This window comes from Phaethon aethereus (genome assembly GCF_964289735.1).
Source record: "Phaethon aethereus genome assembly, chromosome: 1".
Taxonomy (NCBI): Eukaryota; Metazoa; Chordata; class Aves; order Phaethontiformes; family Phaethontidae; genus Phaethon; species Phaethon aethereus.
Window position 1 is genome coordinate 191,043,319 of NC_138575.1, and position 19,508 is coordinate 191,062,826.

Below are 19,508 nucleotides of genomic sequence, written 5' to 3' on the forward strand. Positions count from 1 at the left end.
AGTTATTGCATACTACAGCCCCTTTTGTAATCACTAAGAATTATCCAGTTAAATACAAGTCATTCCCTTCATAGAAGAAAAAATATTAAAAACAAAGTCTGGTTATATTCTAATTTAACTTCCATTAAATTGTTAGCTTGTGAACAGAGGCAGTCAAATTCCATCAAACCAGCTCATCTTTCAGGAGCCCAATGCCTTGACATCCAAGAGGTAAAAATAACCTTAACTGTTGACTCAAATAAAAGCGAAGATTGCTAAAAATAAGCCAAAAAAACCCAACACAGCCCCACAAAAAAAAGAGAGAGAACCAAAGAAAGAAACAAAAAAAACCCCAACCCTTTTCTGCTTTCTTCCAACCTTTCTCTCACCATGGCCTTGGGTAGCCAAAGCAGCAACCCCAGAGCCAGTCTTCCCAAGTCTGAACATTGATTCAAACGCAATGAAAAGTTTTGGTTATCTCTACTGGCTGCTGCCAGCTAGTCACAGCAGTCACAACACAAATCTTTAAAGATGAAAAAAAAAAAAGATCAATTTTCATAGCTTGCTCTACACTGACAAGGCCTAGCTCATTTTTCTACCCAGGCTTAATCTTCATATAATAAACCCACACAGGAAAGACACATTTTCTACCAACAAAATGACGCCTGGGGAAACTCTGCTCTTTTTCCCCAGAGGAAGCAAGCAGCATCAATGAAAGGATGGGTTTTGCCACTGTTAACACCTCTCTTGAAGAAGTTGTGCCACAGCAATGACAGAAGGGATGATTTTTCATACACTTAACCAAGTTAATTAAAGCTATCAAAAGATTTAGCAGAGCACAAGATGATCCCAGCAAACAGAAAACCTCATGCAACAAGCCACCTGTTCAGCAAGCCACCTGCAGAAGCAACCTCTGTGCTGGAGAGTGGACGCTGGCCCAGCACCGGCGTTCCGGTCACGGTGCCCCTCGGATCTCTTTTTTGCCCGCGGGCTTCGATTTTACCCAGGAGGCCACCAAGGGCCAGGCCGGAGATGAAGGCCCGGGCCGGGGCCGCGGTGCAGGAGGCCGAGGCCCGCCCTGAGGCCGCACCCCGGCGGGCAGAAGCCGCCAGGAGGTGAAACCCCGCTGGGGAGGAGGGGGCGGTGGGATGCATTGCAACGTTAAAATCCCGCTACGGAGGACGGAGATCGCCTGACACCGGCAACCGCCGCGTCTCAGCGGCCGGCCCGCCCCGTCACCACAAGTTCCACCCTCTCCTTCCACTTTCGCTTTCTATTGGCCGAGGCGCCCGCCCATCAGCGGCTGTTGCCATGCGGACGCCCCCGCCGCGGCGACGCCCTGAGGGAGGAGCGGGGCCGCCATGGGGGTGGGGCGGGTGAGACGCGGGGCACCGGGCGGGACCGGCACCCGCACCCGGACCAAGGACCCATGCACGGCGCAGAGGAGGCGGTGGCGGCAGGGGGCCCGCGGGCTAGCGCGGCGAGCACGCAGACCGACAGCATGGCCGGTGAGCACCGCCCCGTGCCCGCCGTGGAGGGGCCTGGCGGCGGGGCGCTGGGCCGGGGCCTGTCTCGGCTGTTGAGGGAGCCGCGGCCGTGCCGCGGTGGGGAGCGGAGATGGGGGTGCGCTGACCCGCCTTTCGCGGGTCTGTTCTCGCCCACCGCGTGCTTCGAGGTGTGTAACGAAATGCCCAGAACCGTCCGGTTTGTCCTCAGGGCGCTTGTAGGGCTCTTCCCTCCCCGCGGCTGTTCGGAGAGCTCCTGCCTTCCTCCCCCCACCCCCCCCAGCTGCTATTTCATAGAGTGCTCCTGCCCGTTACAGGCAGGGCAATAAAGTATCCGCCTCCCCGGCCTTTTGATAATATACGCTTGTTTTTTGCATTCCTCCCCCCCCCCCCCCCGTCAAAATGATGTATTTTTCCAGGTCTATTTAATGTGCATAAAAATGCTTGCTTATAGCAGGGCCCATGTGCGAATTTAGTAGAGATCAACTTTCTCACAAGGCTGGAGATGCCCAGATGAAGCGGATTTTGATAGATTTCATATATGCCGTTGCTGCAGTCCCAGGGGAGTGGTATGTATATACCGATCACCCATGGGCTATATATATAGCCCTCTCAAGACTGAGGACTATGACTTCTAAGCAAGCAAAGAAGATGAACTCTGGATGTGGTTTCTAGTTTCCTTTTCCCAGACAGTGATGTCACTGATTTCCTTCTTCATGATGGTGTTAGTGTTAGTTTCATATTTGCAAGATGACTTAATACAAGCCTTCCAGACTTTGAACTAGGGACTCCTATGTTGGAACCGTGGCATAATCCTGTATCTGTGCCATGTCCAGATTGGCAGTGCCCTGCTCCTTTTTGCTTGCAGGTGCAGAAGCAGCAGAGTTTTCAACAGTGGCCTTCACAGCATGCTTTGCCTCACTGAAGCGAGATCCCTGTCCTGGAGTAATAAAATCATCTGTTTTTGTGAAGTAGGGAAGCTGTGAGGACTTGACACACGTGAAAAGAGCAATCCTTTCACTTTGGGTTTTAGTCTCAGTAGGAGAAAGCCTGATTCCTTTTCTTTCCCCGTCTTCTGTAGTTGCTTTAAATTCTCTAAGATGTCTTCTACCTTTTTTCCAGGCCACTTTAGTCAGTGTTCTCTTCACTCTGTTGAACTTAAGGGAACATTTAACTACCTAAGGGTATAAAGATGCAGATACATAGATGTGATAACTGTGACCACAGGTCTTTCCTTTTTCATCATAGTATTCTCCTGCTTCTCATTATAAATTCATGTCAGTTCTCAACAGGGTTGTGAACTGGTGCATTCTTCAGTTCATTTCCCATGTGTTTGACAGATACTCAGATGAGGCCCAAGAAAACAAACTTCTTTCTGATGTATTCTGTTTTAAATCTACTCTGTATGCCAAATTGTAATCCATTTTAGAAAACATGATGGTATATGTGTGAGCTGGTATAAATTGTACTGTTTATTTTAGCTTGCCATTTGGGAACTGTGCATGCATGCGCTACGACAGGAGTGAACAAGGGCTGTAATGAGAATGAACTCAAATGCCCATTTAAGAAAACAAATTCCACTTGTTTGGATGTGGCTTGTAGACTTACTTTTACAGTTTGTTTTTAGTACAGGTGATAACAAATCTTCATGTGTGCTACTTGCCATGTACGTTTCTAGCACACATGTCTGATTGTGCTAACCAGGTGCCCCTGCTTGTGTCCAGTGGGATAGCATAGCTGGGCAGCCTAGCAACTAGTGGACAGCGTGGCATCAGATGGTGCTGCTGAGAGGACTACAGTTGCTTTCCAAAATCCCTAGTAATTCTGCTCTCACTTCTGTGTGAAAAAAGCTGCTAAAATACTGTCTGAAAAATCATATTCCAGTCATGGATTGCATATGTTTATCTGCTATCCTAATTGTTTGGGTTCACAGACATGTCATTAAACTAACCCTCTCCCCCACCGAAGCAATCTTAGTATCTGATATACCTCTTCCGAACTACTTAAAGAAATGTTTTTCTCTATTCTGTTCTTGCCTCTGCTTTTTCCTCCTTTGCAAAAACTTTATCCCTTTGTAGGAAGGGATAAAAACAGAAATAATACTATTGTCAGACAGCACATGTGTGACCTGCAGGTTCATTACAGCTCTCTGTAAGCACCCCTGAAATAGGGACTGGAGCTTTTTCAAACTTAATTAATTTCTTGCCAAGTGTGAGGCAAGACAGTTTTACATCTGGAACACTGCAAGCATTAGTGAGCAATGCAGTACTTCTTCCTTTTTCATCTGTGGGACACTCAGTAATGCTGAGTGCTGGGCCTCATAGGACACTGTCCAGATTTTGAGTACAAGCACACCACCACCACAAGTGGTGGTCCGAGAAGGGATTTTTTGCTGCCTCTCCGGTTATTTAGTCAGAAGTGACAGCCTGAGCAATAGGTTTAAATTTTTGTAAAAATCTAACCAAAATCTAAGCAGATTGTAAAAATTTACAAACAGGTTTCTCCAAGAACTGATGTAACCGGAAGGTTCATCCACTCTTGCAGCAGGTGTCAGTGTAAGATCATGATGCGTGCCTAGATATTTTTGCTGTCTCCTGTGGTGAGCCTGAAGCTGAATCACAGGCTATGTCTCAAATTCCTGTAAGCATCTGTGAATCATTTGAACACATTAAGTTACAGGGGATCTGATCTATGATTTCTGCTGTTCACCTCTGATCTCTGCATCCAAATGTGAGCATTCCCAGTTGACAACTACTGCCCTGAAGAGGACAGTGTGGATTTAGCTGCTGTAATAGCAGAAGTGGTTGATGAACCAGCTTCTGTAGCAGCTGTGGTGTGGAAGGCTTGGAAAATACTGTTCAACAATGTGGGGTTTCTTTATAAATATTCTTTAATAAATATTTCTTTTTTTTTCTTCTAATGACAGGTCAAATGCCAAGACTTTCTAAGGTCAATCTTTTTACTTTGTTCAGCCTCTGGATGGAGCTCTTTCCCTCGGCTGAGCAACAGAAAAAATCACAGGTAAAATGTCTATGCTTACTGTTATTTGGTCTTTCTGAACAGATGCAAATAACTCCTGCAGTGACTTTAACCTAACTGCTCTTTACATGAGAGGTAGTCCAGAGGGGGAAAAAGAAAACGGCTGATAAGCGTTTTTTCGTATGTTTCTTAGAAGTAGAAAAAAATCTACTGGTGGGAGAAAAATAGCAAAATGTTTAAATAGCATGTTATTTCTGAAAAACTTTGAAAGGCAAGATATGCCCCCAAAAGGTGAAGCAAACAGTAAAAAATGCTGGTGGGTATTTTGAAGAGCATAACAAAAAAGACATGGTGTATACCGTGTACTTCCTAGTGTATGTATACTAATTATAACTTTAAAATAGTTATAATAAAATAGTCAGGCTTGCCAATGTGACGCCTGTCTACAAGAAAGGCCGGAAGGAGGATCCTGGGAACTACAGGCCTGTCAGCCTGACCTCTGTACCAGAGAAGATCATGGAGCAGTTCGTCTTGAGAGCACTCACGGGGCATGTGCAGGACAACCAAGGGATCAGGCCCAGCCAGCATGGGTTCATGAAAAGCAGGTCCTGCTTCACCAACCTGATCTCCTTCTATGACCAGGTGACCCGCCTAGTGGATGAAGGAAAGGCTGTGGATGTTGTCTACCTGGACTTTAGTAAAGCCTTTGACAGTGTCTCCCACAGCATTCTCCTGGAGAAACTGGTGGCTCGTGGCTTAGACAGGTTTACTCTTCGCTGGGTGAGGAACTGGCTGGATGGCCGAGCCCAGAGAGTTGTGGTGAACGATGTTAAATCCGTCTGGCGGCCGGTCACAAGCGGTGTTCCCCAGGGCTCGGTTCCGGGGCCAGTCTTGTTCAATATCTTTATAGATGATTTGGATGAGGGAATCGAGTGCTCCCTCAGTAAGTTTGCAGATGACACCAAGTTGGGTGGGAGTGTTGATCTGCTGGAGGGTAGGAGGGCTCTGCAGAGGGATCTGGACAGGCTGGATCAATGGGCAGAGGCCAACTGTATGAGGTTTAATAAGGCCAAGTGCAGGGACCTGCACTTCGACCACAACAACCCCATGTAACGCTACAGGCTTGGGGAGGAGTGGCTAGAGAGCAGCCCGGCAGAAAGGGACCTGGGGGTGCTGGTTGACAGTCGGCTGAACATGAGCCGGCAGTGTGCCCAGGTGGCCAAGAAGGCCCACAGCATCCTGGCCTGTATCGGAAATAGTGTGGCCAGCAGGCGTAGGGAAGTGATTGTGCCCCTGTACTCGGCACTGGTGAGGCCACACCTTGAATCCTGTGTTCAGTTTTGGGCCCCTCACTCCAAGAAGGATGCTGAGGTGCTGGAGCATGTCCAAAGAAGGGCAACGAAGCTGGTGAGGGGTCTGGAGCACAAGTCTTATGAGGAGTGGCTGAACTGGGGTTGTTTAGTCTGGAGAAGAGGAGGCTGAGGGGAGACCTTATCGCTCTCTACAACTACCTGAAAGGGGGTTGTGGCGACGAGGGTGTTGGCCTCTTCTCCCAAGTAACTAGTGATAGGACAGGAGGAAATGGCCTCAAGTTGCGCCAGGGGAGGTTTAGATTGGATATTAGGAAAAATTTCTTCACTGAGAGGTTGGTCAGGCATTGGAACAGACTGCCCAGGGAGGTGGTGGAGTCTCCATCTCTGGAAGTGTTCAAAAAACGTGTGGATGTGGCACTTCAGGACATGGTTTAGGGGACATGGTGGCACTGGATTAATGGTTGGACTTGATGATCTTGAAGGTCTTTTCCAACCTAGTGATTCTGTGATTCTGTGAAAATCAGTGTCGTTGATGGTGTAGAGATATTCTTTAAAATGTCCATGTTCATGGTTATAGAAGAGTTCTGTTATGCAGTGGAGGTGCACAAAACTACTCGAAACTTTTGCTGATCAAGAGCTTGTAGATAACTACCTTCGTGACAATGAAAAGAAACTGTCCTTGAGAATGGATCTTCTAAATAGCTCCTAGTTACACTTCAAAGTAGAGGGGCATTTTCAGAGTGTCCTGGAATGGGGTGTTTCCTTTTGTGATCAGAGTTCTTGAAAATGATTACTCCTTTGTGCAGAGCATACACGTGTGCTAAGATCCATAGCACATGTATCAACCAGGACATGGAAAGATAGGAGAAAAATTTAGTGACAATTAGGCCTAATTATCGGAGCTTGGTATGTCCCAGACTAGATCTGAAAGAGGGATAGATGAGCACCATGCAGACTTCAAAAGCAGTTTCAAATTTAGTAATTCAGTTTGGCATGGCACTTGAGTTACATGTAGAGCTTTAGTACATCCTCATTTCTGTAACCGCAAAGAAATTGAATAATTTGCAGATCTAAGGCAACGGTGTTCTGGTAGCAGGTGGATTGCATAATGCGATCTGTTTCACCAGCTTCATCAAACTAGCCTGTATCCAGTTTCCTCACAATACATGGGAACCCAGATGTAAAGCCCTTGTCTGTGATATGCAGACTTTTTCCCTAGAAGATTCTTTAGAACCAGGATTCATTTCAATAAATGAAGAGACAGAAATAAAGCTAGAGAACCTATTGGCTCCCAGGATGGTCAAAATTAAGACAGAAATTAAATTCATGAATTTCCAGACACTGGATGATTCAGAGGAGTTTTCAGCTAGAACTGACAGAATTTTCTGTGCTGCTTCTGGGTTTTGTTATGGCCAAAGCAATGACCAGAAAAATCAGGAATTCGCAACAAGTCCCTATTTGAAGTTTGACAGGGTCAAAGGCACATGTAGAAACCACCAAAAAAGTACTGCTTAGGGGAAGTGTAATAGAGGTGGTTTAATGATTCATATCACAATTTGTACTGAAGAGCTATGTGCTCTGATCCTGGCTGATTATTGTTACCCAAGGAAGAGCTGTAACACTCTATGGGCTTGATGTTGACAAAAGGTAAAATAATAATAATAGTAATGCATTTTTCTGTAGGTAAAGAAGAGTGGTCTGGTTGTGGTGAAGAACATGAAGATTATCGGTCTCCATTGTTCCAGTACAGACTTGCATGCAGGCCAGATTGCACTCATTAAACATGGATCAAGACTTAAAAACTGTGATCTTTATTTTTCCAGAAAACCATGTTCGACTTGTTTAAAAATGATTGTAAACGGTAAGCAATGACTGTAGTAGAGTAGAAGTAAATGTTATGCTTGTGATGGTGGTATCAGAAAGCCTGTTTTCTCTTTGGACTGCCCCAGTTTTATGAATGCCAATCCCTAGCTTGTGTAGCCTGCACTGATATTTTCCATAAGACTGAATACAGTATTGAATGTGCATTTCCTGGAGATGATGATCAAGAAACTAGGGTTTACTCCTGAGACCCTCTTTCTCTGTGTAACTATTATCATTGGTGGTCCTTGTCTCTTGGGTGGGATGCATTACTGAGATTCTGACATACCTGTTGCACTTTGTCAGAGCAACCCTAAAGCCTGATGACTATGCCTAGATTGCTACATTTTTCCTTGCCCTCCCACTGTTTGTCAGTGGCACCAGAGGAATGGTGTTGTTTATGCAGAAATCACAAGGAGTACTTTAGGGTTTCCTTTTCCCAAGTGAGATGAAAACAAGTCAGATTATTCATTTCCTGAAACGCGATCTGCTGGTACAGCCCTTCTGCAAGTATTGGTTTTTAATCTCAGCAGCAGCTTCTGTTACTGCTAACTTTTTTGTGTGGTATTAATGTATCTGTTGTAGGTAACATGCAAAATTAAGCTGCCATAAAGATCTTAGAACCTAGGAAATTCTATTTTTTTTCTATAGTCTGATTATGAAGTCTGATAAGCTCTTGATACTTGTACATGCTAGCATTTTTGTTGTCCAGACATCCCTTAAGCAGCACTCAGGGACTTAAAAACAGGGTTAGGCAATAGTGTGTTGAAAATGAGGTTTATGTTCCACTGTGCTTGCGTGGTTCCTTTTGCTGCATTATCTTCTCTTCCAGCTGGAGTGAACAGGATTTCTTACTGGCCTGCAGATCCTGAAATCAGCTTGCAGAATGAGGTGTCCAATCCCATGACTACTGATGATGCAAAGCTAGATGCCAAAGCAGTGGAAAGACTGAAGTCAAATAGTCGTGCTCGAGTGTGTGTGTTGCTTCAGCCCTTGGTGTGCTATATGGTGCAGTTTGTTGAAGAAACTTCCACCAAGTTTGATTTTATTCAAAAAATAGCAAAATCTCAAACTGACTTTAATACTGACTTCTATGCTGTGTGTAGACAAGAGAGAATAAAAGAGTATGAAAGTTTATTCCTAATTTCAAATGAGGAAACGCACAAGGAAATATTGATGACAATAGGACTGGAGAACCTCTGTGAAAATCCATACTTCAGCAACCTTAGGCAAAATATGAAAGATCTTGTCTTGGTCTTGGCAACAGTGGCTGCCAGTGTCCCTGTCTTTGGATCCTTTGGATTTTACAACAGTGAGTCACAGCAAACAAATGGAACAGACCATCAGGGTTTGCCCCAAGAAATTGCAAGGCACTGTATGATACAAGCCAGGCTACTTGCGTACCGGACAGGTGAGTTGTTACAGTAGTGGAAGAAGAATGTGTCTCATGAGTAGAGCGAGTTCCTAAAGTCTTACTTCTGTGAAACACGAGCAGCAGTAATACTAAAAACTCCACAGGGGTACATAGTATTGTGTGTGAAAGCACTGAGCTTTCCAAAAGAAAATCGGGGCGGGTATTTCACTTACAGTGCTAGCAAAGCTTGCCCTGCCAACACGTCCAACACCTATCTGAAAATAGAATACAATGACATTTAAATTCTTCAAGCGGCTCTGAGGCTCAGGGTGGAAGTGTAGTTATTGACTATCTTTTGATACAGATGAATTTGGTTAGCTACTTTATTCTGGCTGGGTAGAAATGCAGTAAACTGGTAAGTTCTTCCTGAGATAACAGAATATGAAGACTTAAAACTTGGTGGTACTCCGTAGTGATTTTTTTTTCATCTAAATAGGATAGTTGTGCTTTTCTTAACCCTTGTAAACAAATAAATAGTACATATTTAAAGCTTAAAACAAAACTAATCCCTCAACATGCACATGCAAAACCAGCCTATCAAGTCAGGTGCCGAATGTGCCTTTTGACTTACTCGAACTTTGTTATTTGTAAAGGTGAATCTTCATATTTTAGAACCTTTCCTTCCCTCCACCCCAGTACCCTCCCCAAATTTGGTTACCAAAAGTTGCAGAGGGGATTGGGTTTTTAGAAGTAATTCAGAAGTTGGGTGGAACCAGTAGAGTTTTTGGTACAACTACTATTGTATAGAGCAAGATAGAATGACCAAGCTTGTGTACTCATTCTTGGGGCAGCAAATTCAGTTTTATATGTGCTGTTTAGCCTAGATGTAGGTCTGTTTTTTGAGCAAACTTTTATTCTGCTTTAGTCCTGTAATTAAGTGCTGATTCTTTATGAAATTAAAATAAATGACATCATACATACATTTAGATGCTTTACATTAGCATACAGGTAAATATAAGGGGAGTGAGATGTTTTCTATACCAGGTTAATATACATCAATGACTAATAAATATGCAGAATATAAATAAAGTTACCAGCCTTCATAAAACATCTTCAGCAGGAAAGACCCTCTTTGAGTGATTGTTTGTGGTAGGATGATGGCAGTGGTTAATTGAAAAGTGTCATCTACAATATTAATCCCTGGAAGCCTGAAACATTTTTTTCTCCTCTATATGCTGTGTTTTAACTGGTCAAGACTCTCATCAATAGCTACTGGGGAAGATTTCCAAGTTCCATAAAAATCTTCCAGGTCACATAAGTTCTGTTTCAGTTTTCTTGTGGTGGTGATAGGAAACATTACCCAAAAATTTTATTTTTGTCTCTGAATTAGGTATAAAATACAACTAATTTTGACAGGAATTCAGACCACAGAACCACAAGCTTAAGGAATGGTGGAAATTAAGTAATTAAATTAAGTAGTAAATAATGAGAAGGTTTTTATCATTTTGTCATCTCACATCAGCAAATCTGTCCACATAGATTCATGATACACGTTTTCTTATCTGATCTATGTATTGGTTGCTTCTTAGCATTTGTGAACAAATGTACGTAGCAAAGTCTTAGAATGGCGGACCTTGCAGTTAAAGCACACCCAGCTTTTGCAATAAACTCATATGACTTCAAAGCACTTAATCTCTCAGCATTTCTTTTCTCCTGTCCACAAAGCAACAATGAATATTATTCCTTATTTTAGGGTGTCATATATTAATGTATAGGTAACTTAGAAGTGCTTTATTTGTTATTTACTGCTAAAATGTTATGTATTTTAGAGGATCATAAAACGGGAGTTGGAGCTATTATTTGGGCAGAAGAAAAATCAGTAAGTATTGAAAAAGTTACTTGCACTCACAATTCATACAGTTGTATCTGCTTTGAGCTTGTTAGTTTGCTTTAAGTTTATCCATGTGCGTTTTTCATACACACGCTCAGCACTGTAGAAAGTTTGCACTTCTCAGTCTTTAGTAATAAGTAAATGAGTGGTTCATTGTTATGCTGTCAAGATGAAGGAGAAGTATAAATGAGTTTAGTGTCTCTGCCTGGCTTTTCAGTGTCCATGGTTCCCAAGTCATTGTCAGTTATTCCAGGTGTCCTGACTACAAAGTTTTGCCACAGCTGTTGAGCAGGCAGCATGTGCCTACTCTGCATGGTACCTCTTGCAGCTCTTTTTTGGAGATGTCTCAGTGCAATCATAGCCTGACAACCTCTTGAGGATTTTTGTTGCAGTTGAAATGCTGTACTGGCTTCAGCAGGGTCCTTTTTGGATCAAAGGGATATTTTCCTACAAATATTGTTACTGTCCTTTTTCCTGTCCAAACATAAAGTTTTTATTTCTTTATGTCTCTGATTATGCATGTTACAAATCCCAGGAAGCCTCGTTCTTCATGCAGCTGCAACATACTCTTAATTTGTTTTTAGCACTTCAGTCATCAACTGCTTATTGCTGTTTTGTTTCTTGTTCTGATTTCAATCACTGATTGCTACTTTGTCAGCCCACTGGTCACTGGGTCTGTCCAGTCTCTGGCACATCAGGGACTAACTACAGCTGTCTTTAATTTTATACATTGCAGTAAGGCTTAAGGACTAAATCCTTCAGACTTTTTGTTCCTGCTATCAGTATTACTTGCTAAAAGGAAAGCCTCTAAAGCCTGGTGCAGTGTGTTGTGTGTAGTGTTAGAGTTTGCCCGTCCAGCTCCTATGGAGCTCAGTGGAAAATCTCCATACAGGCATGGAGCAGTTAGCAAGAGCTGGGTTCTCTTTTAACTGCTGTAACTTGGCATGAACTGATAATGTGAAAGTATACATTGCACAACACTTTGACTTACTACTCAGTTTAAATGTCTCCATATTTGACGCTTTGCTTACCATTGCAGAGAAGCTGTGATGGGACAGGAGCAATGTATTTCGTAGGCTGTGGTTACAATGCCTTTCCTGTTGGATCTGAATATGCTGATTTTCCACACATGGATGATAAACAAAAAGATCGGGAGATCAGAAAGTTCAGATACATTATACATGCGGAGCAGAACGCCTTGACATTCAGGTAATGGGTTTATTTTTACCACAGGAAAGACTGAGATGGTTCAGAAACAATTCCGTCACAAATGCATGATGTCACTGTGATGAAGTGTGGATTGCAATCACGGTCTTGTTTATGCCAATGATGCAGAACTTGGAGGTGCATGGACACAGTCAGCTCCTGGGGATTCTTCAGACTTCTTAAGTGAACTTGTTTTTTAAAAGATATTCACTCCAATCCATGGCAGCTATCCTTCAGAATCAAGCCACTGCCTGTGCTTCCTGCTAGCACCATGCTGTAACCTGAAATATGGAAGCACAGCAGTTGTTGAGGCTTCCAACAATGCTATGTGTGGAGAGGTGGGATGCGTGTTTTGTTCACAGATAGTAAAACCAAACCAGATATCGTTGTGTACTTGTGCACTTGATTAGGAGTAAGTTGCTTCTGAGAGTAGATAACAAACTTCTCTGCTTGCTCTTGTGCGGTATCAAGTTTGTCACTATTCAAAACTATCAAGATATAAGCTCTGAAATTCTGTTTTCTGACTGCTTGTAGGTGTCGAGAAATAAAACCAGATGAGAGAAGCATGATATTTGTGACGAAATGTCCGTGTGATGAATGTGTCCCTTTAATCAAAGGGGCTGGTATCAAGCAGATCTATGCAGGAGATGTTGATGCTGGAAAAAAGAAAGCAGACATATCCTATATGAAGTTTGGTGAACTCGAGGGTGTAAGCAAGTTTACAGTAAGTGTCTAAATGTACTGTATTCTAAAAACTGGGCAGCACTGGGGGAAAGAGGGAGTGAGCAGTCATCTGCAGCCAGCACAGAGGAGCCTATTCTTGAGCTGTTTAGTCAAGTGAGTGGAATTGAGAGGTTGCTCTATCACGACACTGGGGAGAAGTGCTGTGCCATATACCAGATGGTGGGGCCAAGCGTGTCTATTTTCTGTAATTTCCTTGCAGATTTCCCTCTGACTCATTGCTGCTGTTTGAGGTGGTCTCTTCACACTCTGAAGTTCTCTCCAAGCCTCCCTGTCACAGCGTGGCAGCTGATGTGGGAGATGACTGTGTAATGTTGTAGACCCATCCAGCAGCTCCTGAAAGACCTGTAGTGGGGCTTGAAGGTGGCCAAGTGCTCCTGCAGCTCAGGGTGCTCACCATGACAAACTGCAGCACTGTCAGTTTGAGCAGGCTCGTTTCCCTTTCCCAAGGGAGTAAACAGCCACACGTCCCTTAATAGCTTTTTATCCTCAAAGCAAGTGCATGTCAGAGGGGGAGCTCTTCATTTCACCAAGAGGAGCTGTTCAGGAGCCAGACAGATCTGCAGCGGAGCAGCAGATCTTGGTGCACAGGGGCTTTTCCTGAGGCAGGGAAATGCCAGGGCAGAAGGGAGACCCACCCGGAGCCGGCAGCTCTCATGGGAAATGCTGATGAGGCCTGGGCCTTGCCAGAGCAATGGTGGCCACCCCCATGCTGATAAAAAGCAGCCTGGGGAGTGCGAGTGACCGGGAGCGCTGCCAACAGAGCGGGCAAACAGGGTGTGGTGCGGCAGCCAGGGCGTGTGTGGGAGTTTGTGTGGAAGGGCGCACAGGGAGGGCGTAGTCGCCCTACCAGCTCAAGAGGTGAGTTCAACTGGTGGTCATCACCTCTCAGGAGGAGGTTAGCTATGGTATCCACCCAGCAGAGAGCCATGTCTGCCTCAATGGATGTGGCAACCCACACAGACCTCCCATGAAAACGTGCAGCCATTCAGGTCTGAGGCTGCAGAGAGTGCCAGAGCCTCTCTCTGGTAACAGGTGGCAGTAGTGAGAACCGCTGTGTGAGGTGTGACCAGGTGGACGATCTGCTCAGCCTGGTGGCAGAGCTACAAGAGGAAGTCGAAAGGTTAAGGAGCATCAGGGAGTCTGAGAAAGAGATGGACTCATGGAACCATGCTCTGCCCTCCCTGAGACAGAAACAGGAACAGCCATGAGAAAAAAAACTTCAAGAGGGTCAGAAAGGCCTACCCCCTGCATCACAACGACCTCCACAAGGGAGAAGAGACAGGTTATATTTGTAGGCAACTCCCTTCTGAGGGGAACAGAGGGTCCAATATGCCAGTCAGACCCTTGTCTTGGGGAAGTCTGCTGCCTCCCTGTGGCCCAGGTTAAGGACATCACTAGGAAACCTCCCAGCCTCATGCGGCCCTCTGACTATTACCCACTACTGCTCTTCCATGTGGGTGGAGATGAAGCTGCAACTCATAGTCCAAGAGCAATCAAAAGGGACTTCAGGGCCTTGGGACGGTTGGTAAGAGAATCTGGAGCACAGATTATTTTTTTCTCTCTCCTACCAGTTGTGGGCGGCAACATTGGAAGAAACAGAAGGGCCCAGTCTGTTAATACATGGCTCTGTGGCTGATGTCACCACCACAATTTAGAGTTTTTGGGTAATAGGATGGCCCGCATGGCACCTGGCTTGCTGGCATTGAATGCGATTCACCTTTCTCAAAGGCAGAAGAGGGTCTTTGCTCACAAGCTAGTGGGGCTCATTGACAGAGCTTAAACTAGACTTGAAGGGAGAGGGGGATAATATCAGGCTTGCCTATGACAAGCTGTGGGATGACATGCCAAGGTTAGAGGAACGGGGTGCTAGGGAGGGCCCTCAGCCTATTGTTCTGAGATGTGCTGGCTAGATTGGAGCACACTTGAAGTCTTACAGAGATGAGCCAGGGGCTCCCGACATAATAGGAGCCAACAGGGAATACCAGTGAAACACCTCAAAGGAATTAAGGGATGTTCCTCTAAGAAGGTGACATGGCCCATGGCCCCGCTGAAGTGCCTCTACACCAATATTGGCACACAGCATGGGCAACAAACAGGAGGAGCTGGAAGCCACCATGCTGCTAGAAAGCTACAACCTAGTTGCCATTACTGAAACCTGGTGGGACGAATCCCATGACTGGATTGCGGCTATTACTGCCTACAGGCTGTTCGGAAGGGACAGAAGAGGAGCGAAGGGCAGAGGCGTTGCCCTCTACATCAAGAAATAAATAGAGTGTGAAGAGCTGTCTCTGAAGAATAGCCACAAGCAGGTTGAAAGGTTATGGGGGTAGGAATCAGAGATCGCAGCAACAAAGGGAACCTCATGGCTAGTGTCTGCTACAGGGTGCCCAATCAAGGGGAGTCTATTGACAAAGGCTTCTCACTCCAGCTACAGGAGGCACCGTGCTTGCAGGCTCTCATCCTGCTGGGGGATCTTAACTACCCTGACATCTTCTGGAAAAGTGGCATGGTGAGCTGTAGGCAATCCAGGAGACTCCTGGAATGCATTGAGGATAACTTCTTAAGCCACGTAATAGGCAGCTCTACCAGAAGGGATGTGATATTGAACCTGTTGGTCACTGACAGAAGTGAGCATCAGGATTGGAGGCAGCCTGGGCTACAGTGATCATGCACTGGTGGAGTGCACAGTCCTAAGGGATCTGGGTCAGGTGAAGAGTAAAGTCAGGACCCTGAATTTTAGGAAGGCAAACTTCCAGCTGTTCAGGGAGTTAGTCAATAGGACCCCCTGGGAAACTGCCCTCGGGGACAAGGGAGCAGAACAGAGCTGGCAGATCTTTAACGACACTTTCCACAGATGCAAGAGCTCTTGATCCCCAGGTGGATGGACTGCAAGACAGGGACTGGAGGAGCAAAGTCCCTCCCACTGTAAGAGAAGAGGTTTGAGACCATGTGAGGAACCTGAACATACACAACTCTATGGGACCTGATGAGGCGCATCCCAGAGTCCTGAAGGAATTGGCTGATGTAGTTACCAAGCCACTCTCCACAATATTTGAAAAGTCCTAGCAGTCAAGTGAAGACCCTGGAGACTGGAAACAGGGAAACATTGCACCCATTTTTAAAAAGGGTGGCAAGGAGGACCCTGTAAACTACCAACCTGGCAGCCTCATCTCTGTGCCTGGGAAGATCATGGAACAGATCCTCCTAGAAGCTATGCTAAGGCACATGGAGGGCAGGGAGGTCATTCAGGACAGCCAGCATGGTTTCACCAAGGGCAAGTCCTGCCTGACCAACCTAGTGGCCTTCTGTGATGGAGTGACCACACCAGGGAAGAGCTACCAATGTCGTCTATCTGGACTTCTCTCTAAACTGGAGAGAGATGGATTTGATGGGTGGACTGTTGAGTGGATGAGGAACTGGTTGGATGGTCACATCCAGATGGTAGTGGTCAATGGCTCAATGTCCAGATGGAGACTGGTGATGAGTGGTTTCCTTCAGGGGTCTGTACTGGGACCCGTACTCTTTAATATCTTCATCAGTGACATAGACAGTGGGACAGAGTGCACCCTCAGCAAGTTTGCAGATGACACAAAGCTGAGTGGTGCGGTTGACATGCCCGAGGGATGGGATGCCCTCCAGAAGGACCTGGACAAGCTCAACAAGTGGGCCCATGTGAACCTCATAAGATTCAACAAGGCCAAGTGCAGGGTCCTGCACCTGGGTCAGGGCAACATCCAGTATCAATGCAGGCTGGGGGATGAATGGATCAAGAGCAGCCCTGCTGAGAAGGACTTGGGGGTACTGGTGGGTGAAAAGCTGGACATGAGCCAGCAATGTGCGCTCACAGACCAGAAGGCCAACTGTATCCTGGGCTGCATCCAAAGAAGCGTGGCCAGCAGGTTGAGGGAGGGGATTCTGCCCCATTACTCCCACCTGGAGTCCTGCATCCAGCTCTGGAGTCCTCAGCACAGGAAAGACACGGACCTGCTGGAGCGGGTCCAGAAGGGCCACAGAAATGATACGAGGGATGGAACACCTCTCCTCTGAAGAAAGGCTGAGAGAGTTGGGGTTGTTCAGCCTGGAGAAGAGAAGGCTCTGGGGAGATCTTATTGCAGCCTTTCAATATATAAAGGGGGCTTATAAGAAAGATGGGGACAGACTTTTTAGCAGGGCCTGTTGCGATAGGACAAAGAACAATGGTTTTAAACTAAAAGAAAGTAGATTCAGCCTTGATATAAGGAAGACATTTTTGACAATGAGTGTGGTGAAACCCTGGAATAGGTTGTCCAGAGAGGTGGGAGATGCCCCATCCCTGGCAACATTCAAGATCAGGCTGGACGGGGCTCTGAGCAACCTGATCTAGTTGAAGATGTCCCTGCTCACTGCCGGGAGGGTTTGGGCTAGATGACCTTTAAAGGTCCCTTCCAACCCAAACTAGTCTATGATTCAATGATTTCCCACCTCACCCCTAGTCATGCCTTGCAGTGACGGACTGTAGGATGCTTTTTCTTTCTCCCTTTGCTCTTTCTTCTATCTTCTGGAATAAGTAAACATTTTCTTCTTCTTTTACCAGTGGCAACTAAATCCATTGCACACTAATGCCCTTGAATTCCATGACCCCACAGCCAGGGAAAGTAAGTATTTTTTCAGTAATTAATTTTATGACTGAAGTCAATAAGTGAGATCACATTTTAAACAAACCTGAATCCCTCTGGGATTGATTAGTTAAATTTTTCTGTGAAAACTTCTTTGAGTTTTTTTAATAGATGAACTAATAGTAAGTCAAAACCAAGCTTGTTTTAACAAATGCTTGGCATTGGCACACACGTTACAAAATCTAGTAATGTTGTTATCAAGGTCAACAACATGCTGTTTTGCATATAGATCATTTCAGACTACTTTATCAAGTTTTAAATTTTGCTCTATAAAGACTTTTTATATAGTGTTCTATAAGAGTGGCATTCTTTTTCAAGAGAAATTGGATGCCTCCAAGTCATTTAAATATGTTCTGCAGAACATTTCAGTGCTTTTTTTATGAAGTAGAATCTAAGCCAGTGCTTTTCAATCAACATTTATTTTTGTGTGTATATACAATATAAATATATTTATATATAACAGAAAGCCCACAAAATCCTTGTCGACCTGCACCCCTCTAGCAAGGGAGCTGTCATCTCCTGAAAATAGAGTTTAGATGAGTCTTATGTTGAAGCCTTTTTGTGCTACAAAAGGGACACACCATTGGCGTCTACTGTCAGCTACCAGTCCTTAAAATGTTCCTCATTAGAGAGGAAAATAATCTGGAAAATGAAGCTAAATAATTGTTGTGCCTCAAGCATGAAGTTACAGAGCATAAAGATAGGAGTTGGCAGCTACTCAAAGTATTGAGTACCATGCTAGAGCATAAAAAAGACTGAAGATGTTTTTTGTAGCACATGAATAGCCACGTACTAGAAGCTAATTCCGTAAACGTGGTGAGCTGGATTAGTGGAGAAGTCTCTCTGTTAGCTATTTCCTTATGAGTTGGAGGGAAAGGGGGAAGGGAAGGGCTCAGTCTTTGCTAATGGTTTTTAGACCCAGGTGGAGAAGTCTTCATCCTGAGGTACTTTGTTTGACGACCTTTAACAGGGCTTATTTTTCTAACAATGTTTTCTTCAAGGTGGTATGCTTGCATTTTCAACACTGAACTGTTTTAAGTTGCTATTTTTCCTTAGGATGTTTCTTTTACTATGATTACTGAATGTTCCTCTGTATGGGGAAGAAGACAAGCTCCCCTCCCACCCCTAGTGTTATCCCAGTGTGTCTCTATGTGTTAAGTATTTAGACTATGCTTACTATTGTATGAATGTTTCACACATATTTTTTTTCTTTAGATGGGGTCCAGAAGACAAAATCACTAGATGACCAGCAGCACCAAAACAAGAAACTGTGTCTGGGTCACTATTGAATAATTAAGCACTTCTGCAGTCTTGCTCTATACTTTTTATAATGCAGCCTGTTTGCACTTTCAAATAAGGAAAAGTTTTATTTATTGTTTGGAAAGTGATTTTTAGAATAATTTTATTTATGATGTCTTAAATGTTTTACAGAATTACCTGAAGGTCTTTTTAATTTAGAAGTTCCCGGGGGAAAAAATGCTGCTTGTATTTTCTGTGAAAGTAACTGGGTGGCTAATCATTGTTAACACATTAACAAAAAATACTGAAAGTTTGTCTGGTAGATCAGAGTAATAATAAAATGGTATCTTTTTTGCTTGGTGTATGGATTGAGGGAATGGATTTCTAAGTTCTGGACTAGCAGAATGCAGAAATAAGCCCTAGTTCTTCAAGTACACTTGTCAGGGGAATTTTTTTAGAAAACGGTAGATAATCACTAGCAGTTATTCCTGTTCCTGAAAGTGGCTTTTGTTTCTCAGTCTGCTTGTATAAAGGAGACAAAGCCATTGAGATGGCAATCATTGCTAGGTAAGTGATTGGAGATCAAGTTTGTCTCTCATACGTACCCTCTTCCAACTACCATAGCAGCAGAGCTATTTTGTTTTGTGGTACTTGCATTGCTGCTCTGTGTGCTTCCTTAAGTGCATCCCATAGACAAAGATTAGCCTTGCTTTTTCTCAGCTTCTGGATGCAGGCCTAAAAGAATTTCGCTGTATGCATCTCAATGGGCCCTCCATACGATGT

The 19,508-nt window shown here is 44.6% G+C and overlaps 1 protein-coding gene across 1 annotated transcript; it reads left to right on the forward strand.

Annotated features, from left to right (window-relative positions):
• Positions 1-1,373: 1,373 nt before the first annotated feature.
• CDADC1 (cytidine and dCMP deaminase domain containing 1) lies at positions 1,374-18,775 on the forward strand (the record flags this gene model as incomplete). The annotated part of the gene is made up of 9 exons (XM_082001290.1): positions 1,374-1,487; positions 4,411-4,505; positions 7,460-7,637; positions 8,469-9,047; positions 10,820-10,869; positions 11,921-12,090; positions 12,622-12,811; positions 17,405-17,465; positions 18,702-18,775. The coding sequence occupies exons 1-9, from the start codon at positions 1,409-1,411 to the stop codon at positions 18,773-18,775; spliced, it is 1,476 nt and encodes a 491-aa protein (XP_081857416.1). The 5' UTR covers positions 1,374-1,408.
• Positions 18,776-19,508: the final 733 nt, after the last annotated feature.